The sequence below is a fragment of the Cnephaeus nilssonii genome (assembly GCF_951640355.1).
Source record: "Cnephaeus nilssonii genome assembly, chromosome: 3".
Lineage (NCBI taxonomy): Eukaryota > Metazoa > Chordata > Mammalia > Chiroptera > Vespertilionidae > Cnephaeus > Cnephaeus nilssonii.
In genome coordinates this window covers 2394609-2408393 of record NC_137074.1, presented here as the reverse complement: position 1 = coordinate 2408393, position 13785 = coordinate 2394609, and the positions used below count along the sequence as shown (strand labels likewise).

Here is a 13785-nt window from a genome sequence, read left to right as displayed (position 1 = left end):
GGTTGTGGACTCAATCTCCAGTGGGGGGCGTGCAGGAGGCAGCCGATCAGTGATTCCCTCTCATCATTGATGTTTCTATCCCTCCCTCCCTCTCTCTTCCTCTCTGGAACCAATAAAAATATATTAAAAAAAAACAACAAAAAAAAACACTCCACTGGGAAAGCTTCCTCATTGTTATTCCCATCTATATATATATAAGAGTGTAAGCAACCATCCGACCACTTGACCGTCCGACCAGTAGCTATGACGCGCACTGACGACCAGGGGGCAGATGCTCAACGCAGGAGCTGCTGAGCTGTGGTGACTTGGCAGCTGCGGTTCTCAGGTGACACACCTGGAACCAGAGAGTAGGGAGCCCGATTCCGGGGTGCGTCACCCTAGAACCGCCCTCTCACAATCCGGGACCCCTCGGGGGGTGTCGGAGAGCCGGTTTCGGCCTGATCCCTGCAGGCCAGGCCGAGGGACCCCACCGGTGCACGAACCTGTGCACCAGGCCTCGAGTGATGAAATAAAGCCTGTGGAGGGACAGTTATCAGAGGGAAATCTTCAAGAGCCCAACATCAACCACATTTCAGTATTTTTGGGGGAGAAAGGGCCAAACAAAAGCAAACACTTGGACGTAAGTAAGCTTCCTGGACACTGGCAGACAGGCCACACACGGTGACATACTGAAACAAGGTAACTGGTTTCTTCTTCAAAGACTTTGTTTTAACCCCTCCCGCTCTACCTGTCACTGACCTCCTGGTTCTCCGCAGACACCAGGCAGATCCAGCCCTCCCCGCCCTGGTCCTACGACCAGTCCTACCAGTACCTGGGGTCGATCGCCTCTCCCTCCGTGCACCCAGCGACGCCCATCTCGCCCGGCCGGGCCAGCGGCATGACGACCCTCTCCGCAGAGATTTCCAGCCGGCTCTCAAGTAAGCTGCCCGGAGACACACGCTGAACGCGAGCTGGAGTGTGTGTGTTGGGGGAGGGGAGGGCGGGGGGGGCAGAGGAGATGCGTGGGGAGGGGGTGTCAGTCACTTTCAACGCGCTAAGATGTGGTTTAAAGACGGGGCTGTCCAGCTCCCGGTCCCGCGGCCAGGCACTGACCTTCCTGGACTCCCAGGGCAGAGGCCGGGACCCGCAGCAGAGGTGGCGGGAGAAGTGGACACCCAGGGGCTGTGGGGTGGCTCACGCTGCACACGTCAGGGTGGCAGCTGACGGGTGAATAATACTCTAGAACATTGATGGCGAACCTATGACACGCGTGTCAGCACTGACACGCGTAGCCATTTCTGATGACACGCGGCCGCATGCCAAGGATGAAACATTTGCTGCTCCTGAGGATGAAACATTTGCGACTAGAGTCTTGGAGTTCGTTTTTCCCTCCAAGTGACACACTACCCGAGTTATGCTCAGTGTTTTGGCGAAGTTTGACACACCAAGCTCAAAAGGTTGCCCATCACTGGTCTAGAAGGAAGCGGTCAGCCTGTAGAACGCAGCTGGGGTGGGTCACGTGACCAGCACCCTGGGGCCCCTGTGGGATGGGGAGCAAGTGAGCACACCCCCAGGGAGACATTTCCACTGAGAGCTGCTCAGACCGGGTCGGAGGCCCGAGGGAAGCTGGGGTGTCCTGGTTCGCAGTCCCCGTGAACACGAGCTCATTAACTACCGGTCAGTTCACCGGCGAGGCCTCGGGCTGGGCGCTCACCTTTGCTCGTGGGCAGGGACATGGGGCCGCAGAGAAATATCCCTTTGCTGAACGCAAAAGACAAGAGCCTCCCGGGGCTGGGAAATGGGAGCTGGACGGAGCTGTGACGGTGGCTCTGGGGACGCAGCCTCGGGGGGCCGCTCACTTCCCGCCCGGGCCGGCGGCTGTGTGGCTCTGTCTCCCCGGGACCAGGTGAAGCCGGCGAGGGGCAGGCAAAGGGCACAGGCGCGTGTCTGGCGTCTCCGCGGTGGTCGGTGCTGTGCTGCCAGACAGCTGGGATTCCCCAGGTGCTGTAGCTGCTTCTCAGAGCTTCTCAGCAGGGGCACCGGTGGCATCGGGGCCCAGGGAGCTCTTTGTTGGGGGGCTGCCTGTGAAATGCGGGTGCCTCGCAGCATCTCCGGCCTCTGGGCTCCAGCAGCACCCCCTCTCCATCGGGACAACCACAGATTGCCCCCAGACATTGCCGGGTGTCCCGACACCACCCCCAGTTGAGGACAGGGCCTCCGCGTTCCTTGGGAGCGGGTGTGCCGTCGGAAAGCCACCGCGCGGTCCAGTTTTCACCTGGTCCCGGCCATGGTGCCGGCCTCTTCCTGGCACCCGCGGGCTCCGGCAGGGAGGAAGTAGCGCAGGCAGGAGGGCGTCCGCTTGGAGTACTCTTTAGAAGGGCTGTTCCCAGGGCCCTTGTCAGGTCTCACGGGTTCTTCTCGGCGGCGCTGCTCTGCCGCGGGCTGGCTGGGGCCCCCTTCCGGAACAATCCCTGCTCTCCTGGGAAAGGGCCTGTCTGGGGTCTGGGGTCTGTCCCTTGGGATTCATTCCGTCTTTGGACTTGGTCGGCACCTTGTAGTCCAAGAACCGTAGGGGCCACGTGCTCCAACTGACCGTGATCAAACATAAGGGTGACTTAAAAAAAAAATGAGTACCGTGAGCACCCCCAAACCCAGCTTCAGTCACCCACCGAGTGTGGAAGGATGCGTCCTGGCACGAGGGTGTGAAGTGGGTACAAACCAGGTCCCATTTCTGCCTGCCCCCCCCCCCCCCCGAGGGCCCTTTGCTGACGGGGAGGGAGGACCAGCGAGAATCGCAGAGAACAGCATGGGAGGTTTTCGCTAGCAGATCGCCCCCTCGAACAGGGCTGAGCCGGGCCTGAAGGTGCCGTCCTGTGCCGGGGGCGGGGCCAGGGCCGGGGCAGGGGGCTGGGGCGGGGGCAGGGAGCTGGGGCGGGGGCAGGGTCGGGGGGGGGCAGGGGGGGTAGAGATACAGAGAAGTGGCCGCCTGGCCCCAGCTTTAGAGCCCAGCCCTGCCCTGGCCTGCCTTTCCCTTGGACCCCGCCCCCAGCTCGGCGCTGCCCTGCCCCCCAGCCCCAGCCCCAGCCCCACCTGGGCTGCCTTCCGCGGGGACTTGCACTCTGTCTGTCTGTCTCTCTCCTGTGCAGACAGACTCCACACCTTGTCTGAAAAGAGTTGTCATCCGGAGGTTTTCTTTGCTGCTTTTCCTTCTGCCTTTTTTAAAAGAAGTTAATGTTTAGCTGCCAACCCGGGCGACAGACGGCATGCATTTTTCTGAGTCATGAGAAAGCGCCTTTCAAGGCAGCCATTATCTGCTCAGGCTGTTTAATCCTGTGGGGACAGGGGGCGGGGCCTGGCGTGGGGCCGCTTTCATCCCCGCAAACTGCAGGGCGAGGACTCGGGCTGTCACGGCAAATCTTCAGCCCCATCGGTGGGGCAACATTTCCAGCGAAAATACCTGCCCCTTCTAATCCCCAGATTTCCTGCTCCTTCAAAGCCCCGTGCTCACCGGGTCTGCCCCTCCGCCCAGGCCTGCCAGAGGGCAAAGGAGCTGCCCCCACCCCCGGGGGTGTCCCTGGTGAGGCCTGGTAGGGGGTATCAAACTGGACATCAAAATGAAAACAAGTATTTGAATAGATCATTTGAATCTGAGCATATTCAAAGGGCCCAAGATGTTGGGATTTTGTAATCCTCACCTAAGGATATTTTCCCATTGATTTTAGAGAGAGTGGAAGAGAAAGGGAAAGACAGAGAGAAACATCGATGTGAGAGAAACACATCGATGGGTTGCCTCCGGCACGAGCCCCGACCAGGGCCCTGGCTGGGGAGGAGCCTGCAACCGAGGTACGTGCCCTTGACTGGAATCGAACCCAGACCCTTCGGTCTGCAGGCCGACGCTCTATCCACTGAGCCACACCGGCCAGGGCCCAAGTTGTTTTATTACCAAAACATTGTAAAAGGGATAATTTGACCAACTGAATGGCCGTTTGTAGTGTGACACTGTTATTATGTAAACAGGAGGAGACTCACGGCAGTATTTAAGATCGTTCAGATATTCTGCCCACAAGTGAAACCCCATTTTCCCTGACGGCTGAGACCACAGCATCATTCCATTCCTACGTCCCTGACAAGCCCCCGACTCACTCGGGGTTCCGGTAACTGGGCGCCATCAGCGGTTGCCGGGCAGCCGTTGGAACAGAGGGACCAGCGAGTCCGGACGCCGCCGTGCGCCAGGGTGACCTTTCCTTCACTCCCCAGTGGGCTCACCGTGGGCCTCGGGGCAGATGCAGCCAGAGGAGGGGTGGGCGGCTCCCGTGTCTGTGTCCGGAGGAGTGCATCAGACGAAAACAAATGGACCCTGTGTGCCTCATGCTTTCCTCCTCCCCGGCTTCTCCCCGGACCCCATAAATCTTACTGGGAAGATGGAGTCAGGCTTCCTGTTAACTCCTGAATGTGTCACGGCTCCGTGGGAGCAAAACAAGTGGCACCCAGCTTGCTCCCGGATGGCCCGGGGAGTGCGCGGCAGGACAAGCCCTGAGGAATGAGGCGCGGCCTGGCCCGGGACGAGCTGGAGCGGAGGGCGGCCCGGAGCGCTGTCCGTGAAGGCGTTTTCCTGCCCACACGTCTGACTCGCTCAGGAAAGATTGACAGGGGTGTTTGTTTGGAAGTCAGACTCCTGCTTTCCCCATTAGCACAGAGATTCACGCACATCTTGCTTGTTTCTAGAAACTTCAGTTACCTCTCTGATGAGGAGTATGGCCCCTCTTCACCTTCACCCCAAATTTACAGAAGAGGTCACTTGCTAAAAATGTGTTAGAGCAATAAAAAAAACCACTAGAGGGTGGGAGGAGGGAGGAGGGAAAGCAGGGGGGCGGGGGGGGGGGGAGAGAGAGAGAGAGAGAGAGAGAGAGAGGCCGACACTAGCTCTCCCTGCTGGAATAATAGGCTTGAAATATGAGGAAGTTGACCAAGGGCCCAGGCCGTCCACAAACAGATTAATTCTCCACCCCCCCACCCCCCCACCCCTCCACCCCGCCCCGTGGCTCTCCTCCCAGAGCCAGTTTTGCTCCTTCACGCTCTCTATCGGCCTGGGCACAAGAGGGCACAGGCCACCTGCCGTCCTGAGCTCGGAGTCATTCTGTGTGTTGATTTGAGGACTCACACATTTTAAAACATTTCATTCGGGCTTCTGCTCTGGTTTGTTGCTGTCTTTGGGGTTTGCTGACATAAAGACTGTCGTCTGGCCTTGTCATTTCGTGAATAATTCTGAGAGAGAGAAACTACCGCAGGGCACCATCCTGAATATACAGGGTTGGTTCTCGGGGGGAGTGGGGAGTTGCCCCTCTCCCCTACCCCCGGGACATTGACAGTATCTGGAGATGCTGGTTGTCACAATTCTGGGAGTGGGGACACGGCTGGCGTCTGGTGGGCAAAGGCCAAGGATGCTGCCAGGCATCCTACAAGGCAGGCTCAGGACAGCCCTTCACGTCCCCACACAGAACGGTCTGGCCCGAGAGAGGGCCGCAGTGCCGCTCTTGAGAAACTCTGCCCCAGGGAACCCTTCCTGGCGCCCAGGCCTCCAGCAGCTCCCAGGGCAGCCTGCGGGTGAGAGGACGCAGAGGGGTGCCATGAAGGGCCGTCGGAGCCAGGCCCTGAAACCGGAAGGCATCGTTCTAGCAAGATGGGTTTTATAGACACAGCTTTGCCATTCCTGGTAAAATGTCAGCATGGGGACACGGAGTCGCTAAATCCAGGCCCTGCAGCCACGCGTGCTAACACCCCCGCGGGGCACATGGCAGTGAGCGCCCGGTGAGACCGGCTGAACGCTTTCTAAGAGCGTGGGGCGCGTCTGAGGTCCCGGTGGGAGGACGGGGGTGCTGTGTTCACTCCAGGCACTCCCATGGCATGCATGCATTGACTCACAGCAAGCTGCCAATTTTCAACTGTTTGAGGCCTAGCAAAATGGCAGTTTCCTATGATTCAACCTAAATACCATGTCTAATGTATTGTAATGTTATTATACATTAGTATTGTTATGATACCATATCATATTAATCATGATATAGTCTATTGATATGAATTTATTAATGCACCCATCATATTTCTAATTATAATGTAGTGTTACATTGTGTTATCAATTATAATTATATTAATGTCAGAGACTAAATTTATATTAATATTGGTGCATTAGTATATTGGTTATCTAGAAGACTGGCCAACTTTTTTCTGTAAAGAGCCGGAAACGAAATATTTTAGTATTTCAGGTCCCTGCGGTCTAAGTCATGACCCTCAACTCTGCAAGAGGTAGCTCAAAAGCAGGCAGAGACAACGCATGAAGGAATGAGGCTGATGCCAATAAGACTTTATGCATTGACCCTGAAATTTGAATCTCTCATAAATTTCATTACAGGAAGCAGTCTTCTTTTGATGTTTTTTTCCAACCACTTAAAAATATAATAATACTCATTCTTAGCTTGTGGGACATGAAAATGGCATGGCTGGATTTGACCCCTGGGCTGTAGTTTGCCAACCCCAGGATTATGCCAGTTATTATATCTGTGCTACACACATCCTATATTATGTCTATACTCTACATATTATACCTATATTATAGCTCTATTGTTATACTACTTGATAGCATATTATATTAGCGTATTATAGTACTTGACTAGAGGCCTGGTGCACGAAATTCGTGCACGGGGGGAGGAGGGTATCCCTTAGCCCAGCCTGCACCCTCTCCAATCTGGGACCCCTGGCTCCCACCTGCTCACCTGCCTGCCTTTGGGATTGCCCCTAACCACTTCTGCCTGCCAGCCTGATCACCCCCTATCCACTGCCCTGCCAGCCTGATTGATGTCTAACTGCTCCCCTGCCAGCCTGTTTGCCCCCAACTTCCCTCCTCTGCCAGCCTGGTCACCCCTAACTGCCCTCCCCTGCAGGCTTGATTGCCCCCAACTGCCCTCCCTTGCAGTCCTGGTGCCTCCCAACTGCCCTCCCCTGCTGGCCATCTTGTGGTGGCCATCTTGTGTCCACATGGGGGCAGGATCTTTGACCACATGGGGGCAGCTATCTTGATCTTGTGTGTTGGAGTGATGGTCAATCTGCATATTACTCTTTTATTAGATAGGATAGAGGCCTGATGCATGGGTGGGGGGGCAGCTGGTTTGACCTGAAGGGTGTCCCGGATCAGGGTGGGGGTTCCCTTGGGGCGTGGGGCAGCCTGGGTGAGGGGCCTGTGGTGGTTTGCAGGCCGGCCATGCCCCCCGGCGACCCAAGCGGAGGCCCTGGTATCTGGGATATATTTATCTTCTACAATTGAAACTTTGTAGCCTAGAGCGAAGCCAAACCTTCTGCTCGCTCTGTGGTGGCAGCCATTTCTGTTGGGGTTTATGTATCTTCTGTAATTGGACCTTGTAGCCTGGAGTGGAGGCCTGGGCCAGCCAGGGTGTGTGAAAACCTTGGCTTCCTCCATTGCTGGGGAAACCCAAGCCGGGATCCCTCCTACTCTCTGTGGTGGCAGCCATCTTGGTTGGGGTTAATTTGCATACTCGCTCTGACTGGCTGGTGGGCGTGGCTTGTTGGTGTAGCGGATTGATGGTTAATTTGCATATTACTCTTTTATTAGGTAGGATAGCATATATTCTCTTCTTTTACTATATATTATCATACTATCTCCCTGGGCAGCAGCATTCTGGGTACTCTCCTAGCTTCCTGGGCAGTAGCATTCTGGGAAGTTCCCATCTCCCAGAGCAGCAGCATTCTGGGTTATTTTCAGCTTCCTGGGCAGTAGCATTCTGGGTAGTCTCCCAGCTGCCTGAGCAGCAGCATTCTGGGAGGTCCTCAATTCCTTGGCAATAGTATTCTGCCTAGTGTCCCACCTGCCCCAGCAGCAGCATTCTGGATTATCCTCTGACTTCCCAGGCAGTAGCATTCTGGGTAGTCCCCCATCACCCTGGACATCCAGCGGCATTCTGGGAGGTACCCACCTCCCTGGATAGCGGCATTCTGGGTAGGCCCTCATCACCCTGGACAGCGGCATTTTGGGTAGTCCCCCATCCTGGGCAGTGGCATTCTGGGAGGTCCCCCATCCTGGGCAGCGGCATTCTGGGAGGTCCCCACCTCCCTGGACAGCAGCATTTTGGGTAGTCCCCCATCCTGGGCAGTGGCATTCTGGGTAGTCCCCCACCTCCCTGGGCAGCGGCATTCTGGGTAGTCCCCCACCTCCCTGGGCAGCGGCATTCTGGGTAATGGTCCTGCGGGTGGGCTGGCAGCGAGGGCGAGGGCCCCCTGAGCTCCCCTCTCACCATGCGATACTTTCCTGCCCCGCAGCGGCCCCCGAGCTGACGGCCTTCGGTGACCCGCGCCAGTTCCCGGCGCTGCCCTCCATCTCGGACCCGCGCATGCACTACCCGGGCGCCTTCACCTACTCCCCGACGCCCGTCACCTCGGGCATCGGCATCGGCATGTCGGCCATGGGCTCGGCCACGCGCTACCACACGTACCTGCCGCCGCCCTACCCCGGCTCCTCGCAGGCGCAGGGCGGCCCCTTCCAGGCGGGCTCGCCGTCCTACCACCTGTACTACGGCGCGTCCGCCGGCTCCTACCAGTTCTCCGTGGTGGGCGAGCGCTCGCCGCCGCGCATCCTGCCGCCCTGCACCAACGCGTCCACGGGCGCCGCGCTGCTCAACCCCAGCCTGCCCACGCCCAGCGACGCGGGCGAGGCCGAGGGCCGCCACAGCAACTCGCCCACCATGCCCGCCGCGCGCCTGGAGGAGGCCGTGTGGAGGCCCTACTGAGCCCGGGCCGGCCGGACCCCCGCGCCGCTGGCACCAGCTGAACCCACCATCGCCGCTGGCACCAGCTGGACCGGCCGGGACCCCTGCGCCGCTGGCACCATCTGGACCGGCTGGGGCCACCATCGCCGCTGGCACCAGCTGGACCGGCCGGGGCCACCATCGCCGCGGGCCTCCAGCGCCATCAGAGCCCGCCGTCTGCAGAGCGTGACCGTCCGGCCATGTGGGCCGCTGGGAGGCAAACAGGAAGATTCCAGAGGAAAACTGTGAATGCTTCTGAATTAGCAATGCTGTGAATAAAAGAAAGATTTTATACCCTGACTTCACTTTTTAACCAAGTTGTTTATTCCAAAGAGGATGAAATTTTGGTTCAGGGTTGGGGGATGCGACTCATCCTGTCTGGCATCGAGTTTGTATTTTTCATGTTCTTTTCCAGCACCTTATAAATTGCAAAATGCGTATTTGCATTTGGGGTGGTTTTATTTTTATAAATATATATAAATTTGAGCTTGCTTCTTTCTTACTATGACAATTGAAAAAAAATATGATTCCTTTTCTTGTAAGTTTTATTTAACTTTTCTTTTGGACTTTTGTGTAGTTGTGGTTTTTTTGTTTTTTTTTTAAAGAAACAGCTACAGCTTTGGGTCATTTTCAACTACTGTATTCCCACGAGGAATCCCTAGATATTTATATATCTTGATGTGTAGACAGTTACTTATGTGTTGATACTTTTTTATTATTTAAATGTACTTATATTAAGAAGAAAAATATCAAGTACTACATTCTCTTCTTTTTTTTCTTAAATAGTAGCCAAAGTTAAATGTATCACATTGAAGAAGGCTGGGAAAAAGGATGGGTAATGTGATCACGTGGTTACCTACATATTGTTTACATTAAACTTCCTTTCATGTTAATCAAACGAGTTGGTAGCTAATGCAGCCATGTTTTAATAGCCTTTTAGATCCCGAGGGTCGGTCCCAAGGCCCGAGGCGGGCGTTTTCTGCCGAGCCCCACAAAGGCTCTGCGATCGGACCCCCGCCCTGGAAGCAGAGAAGGGCAGGCCTGGCCGCAGAGGGCTCAGTAGACGCCGGCGACGGCCCCTCAGGCGAGGACGTACTGTCGGCCTAGGGATCTGCTCACTGCGTGCCTCTCGGTAATTTCAGAACAAATCCAAAGTCAGCCGTGTGGGGGAGCAGTATCCAGGTGGGAACCAAATCCGTGAATTCAGGGGCTCCTTCCGTGCTGGGTTCTGGGGGAGGAAGGAGACCTTCCGAATCCAGAATGCAGTGGCTTTTAGCTTTAAGAAAATACTCCTCTCTTGCAGTGCCTGCTCCTTTACCCAGAGTAAGACGTGTGGCTGTTCCCCGAGGCTGGGGGTGGGAGGGACTGGGCTGGTGCCTTTGCCCACTCAGGGTCTCGGCAGGACGCCCAGCAGCGGGCTGTGCGAGCCAGTCTCCCTCTGCCTCTGGGGTCCCCTGGGACAGCATGAGGCGCCCCCTGTGCAGGACCCCATCCCGTGCTGCTCACTAACCACCCACCTTCGTGTGGCTGTCCCCAGGCTGAGACCCTCCCCTGGGGGGAGGGAGGGTGCACTTTGACCTGCGCGTCATGTGACCGGAAAGATCCGTGTCACCACTGCTGCCCATGGCTACAAGTCAAGCGTAGCCAATGTCACTGTAAACTGATGGCACTGTTTTAACTGGAGGATTCGGTCAGGGCGCGTGAATACTACAACTCACAAATACTAACTGCTGACTTGCGCGCGTGTGCGCTCAGAATGACCGGAGGCCGTTTAATGTACCTCTTCAACCCGCTGGCACGACTTCAGGTCAGCTCGGAGGAGCGTTTGAGAGCAGGACTTGAGAACGGTGGTTTTTATTCTGTAAATGTGAGGATTCGCGTTAGAAAGATCTTGGGCTGCAGGCAGCAGAGACAGCTGAGTTTATTTAAAACAACTTGTTTTTTTAGTTTTCTTCTATATCCAGGGGTGGGGGACGTGGGTTTACAGTTGTGAATATGCAAAACACAGAGTTTATTCTTGTATTGTTATTTATTCATTATTGTATTATTTGCCACGCGAGCGCTGTGCCCCAACTGTTGCCCGCCCTGGATATGCTGTTTTACGCAAACGCAGTAGCACTTTGGTGAGAGGTAAGAGAAGGCGGTGTGTCTTGTGAGGTCAAGATTATCTAGAAAAGAGCTAAGGCAGAGCTCGGGGAAACCCAGGCCAGGGCCATTCTCATCTTAGACATAGTTCTCCCTCCGGCATTCCTTTTCCTGTTTTATTCTACATGGCTCTTTTTTTTTTCTTTTTCTTTTCTTTTTGGCAGGCAAATTACCTGTCAGTCGATTTAGAATGTTCATTTCTGAAAAGAACCTTTAGCGGCTAAGTTAGCCCGTTTACCCCACATTGAATTTAAATGTTCTTTCCAGCACCTGCCAGGGCCACATCGACCCTGACAAAATGCTGGGGGAAAGGAAGGGGAAAAATGGTGGTGGTTCAGTTCTGGTCCCTGAAGATATTCCCGCTGGAAATCAGCCGCGTGTCCTCACGGGAATCAGGTCGCCTGTTGCGTGAACCTTCCATCTGGGGTCACGCGTTTCTCTGCTTGGGAGATAGAGGCACACCCACTGACTCCCCCGAGGGCGGCCCTCGCTGCCTCAGGCATATTAGGGGGCCCCTCCCTCGGGGAGCCCAGCAGCCGATAATGGCAAAGCCCACGTCCCCGGAGCCTTGGTGCCGGAGGAGAAAAATGAGAGAAGCCATCTCTGCACTTACATTTCTCTCCCTCTTTGCCCCTTTAACTTCTCCCACTTTCTCTCTCCCCATCTCCCCCTTCTTTTGTTTGGGAAATAGCATCCACCCCACCCCAACACCGAGAGTCCAAACTGGAGGAGCCGCGAGTCGGCGTCTCCCTGCTGGGGTGCTGCCTGCGGCCCGGGCCGGAGCCTGCCAGGCCGGTTACAGGCAGAGCTGGGCTGCCGGGTCTGTGCCCGGGTCTGTGCCCACGGACGGAACGGCTCTCGCTAGACGGGAAGCGAATGGTTTCGCTCCACGTCCTGCCCTTTCCATGGCGGGTTTCCGTCCGTCCCCGTTTCCTCGGGACATCCCGCCCCCGTGCTTCTCGGTTTGGGTGGTTTTTCTTTTCGGGGTGACACGGTTGGGGTCTGTTACACACCGAACGTCGGTCTGGCCCTGGTCGCAGAAAACGGTTCTGACGTCTGAACAAAACGCCTCCGTGTTCAGGGCAGCGCACAGCTGTTGGGGGTTCTGTTTGTCTCGGGCGCTTTTCCTCGCCCTTCGCCAGGTCCGGGTCCACGAGGCTGGGTTTCTTTTTCCTTCCAGGAGAGTTGCATCAACCAAGTTCATTGTATTTATGTCTGTAAATAGATTTTAAGCTTCATTATGAAATATTGTTAATACGATAACTTTTTTCAATTTTGTGTGTGCTTCTAAGGACGTTTTCTTGTGTTTGCTCAATACTGTAGACAAAAATGCTTCTTTCTCCTTTGTTTATTTTAGACTTTAAAACAAACTACTTTTTATCCGCTTTTATAAAGAGCTAAAGCATGGTTCCAGTTTTTTTTTAAGTTCACTTTTGTTTGAAGGAAAATGAACCGCTGGTTCTGTGTGCTGTTCTGGATGTGTAACCATCAGTGGGAAATAAACTTTCAAATCGAAGCGACGGCGGGACGGCTCTTGAAACAGCGGCCACGCAGGGCGGTCCTCGGTGGTGGCGGCGGCGGCCACTCTGTGGGGCGGGCTCTGCGCAGGGGGCTCCTCCCGAGGCTCAGACACCCCTTCCTGAGGGACTTGAGGCCTGAGGGGCTGGAGGCTTCACCCAGGCCTCTCCGGGGTGTTTCCAGTGGCACAGGAGGGCGGCCCTCGGGCCCTGGCTCCCACATGATCAGAGTGGCCCCTTCCTCCTTCCGTCCACCGAGCAGCCCTGGTGCCCAGCCTCGTGCCCAGCCCTCGTGCCCAACCCTTGTGCCCAGCCCTGGTGCCCAGCCCTCGTGCCCAGCCTCGTGCCCAGCCCTCGTGCCCAGCCCTCGTGCCCAACCCTCGTGCCCAGCCCTCGTGCCCAACCCTTGTGCCCAGCCCTGGTGCCCAGCCCTCGTGCCCAGCCTCGTGCCCAGCCCTGGTGCCCAACACTCGTGCCCAGCCCTCGATCCCAGCCTCGTGCCCAGCTCTCATGCCCAGCCCTCGTGCCCAACCCTCGTGCCCAGCCCTGGTGCCCAACCCTCATGCCCAGCCCTCGTGCCCAACCCTCGTGCCGAGCCTCGTGCCCAGCCCTCGTGCCCAACCCTCGTGCCCAACCCTCATGCCCAGCCCTCGTGCCCAGCCCTCGTGCCCAGCCTCGTGCCCAACCCTCATGCCCAGCCCTCGTGCCCAGCCCTCGTGCCCAGCCCTGGTGCCCAACCCTCGTGCCCAGCCCTCGATCCCAGCCTCGTGCCCAGCCCTCGTGCCCAGCTCTCATGCCCAGCCCTCGTGCCCAACCCTCGTGCCCAGCCCTGGTGCCCAGCCTCATGCCCAGCCCTCGTGCCCAGCTCTCATGCCCAGCCCTCGTGCCCAACCCTCATGCCCAGCCCTCGTGCTGAGCCTCATGCCCAGCCCTCGTGCCCAGCCTTGTGCCCAACCCTCGTGCCCAGCCTCGTGCCCAACCCTCGTGCCCAGCCTCATGCCCAGTTCTTGTGCTTAGCCCTGGTGCCCAGCCCTCGTGTCCAGCCCTCGTGCCCAGCCCTGGTGCCCAACCTCGTGCCTAGCCTTCATGCCCAACCCTCATGCCCAGCCTCATGCCCAGTTCTTGTGCCCAGCCTCATGCCAAGCCCTCATGCCCAGCCCACGTGCCCAACCCTTGTGCCCAGCCTCATGCCCAGTTCTCATGCCCAGCCCTTGTGCCCAACCCTCATGCCCAGCCTCATGCCCAGCCCTCGTGCCCAACCCTCGTGCCCAGACTCATGCCCAGTTCTCGTGCCCAGCCTCATGCCCAACCCTCATGCCCAGCCTTATGCC

At 56.9% G+C, this 13785-nt stretch overlaps 1 protein-coding gene across 2 annotated transcripts in view; it reads left to right on the top strand.

The window, feature by feature from the left end:
- Window positions 1-9283, top strand: part of RUNX1 (RUNX family transcription factor 1) — a 181398-nt gene extending 172115 nt beyond the window's left edge. For both annotated transcript variants that reach the window (XM_079767160.1, XM_079767159.1), the window contains 2 exons: window positions 756-917; window positions 8308-9283. In XM_079767160.1, the coding sequence (XP_079623286.1) occupies window positions 756-917; window positions 8308-8774 (629 nt within the window). In that variant the 3' untranslated portion in view covers window positions 8775-9283. The remainder of the gene's footprint in view (window positions 1-755; window positions 918-8307) is intronic.
- The last annotated feature ends 4502 nt before the right edge of the window (window positions 9284-13785 follow it).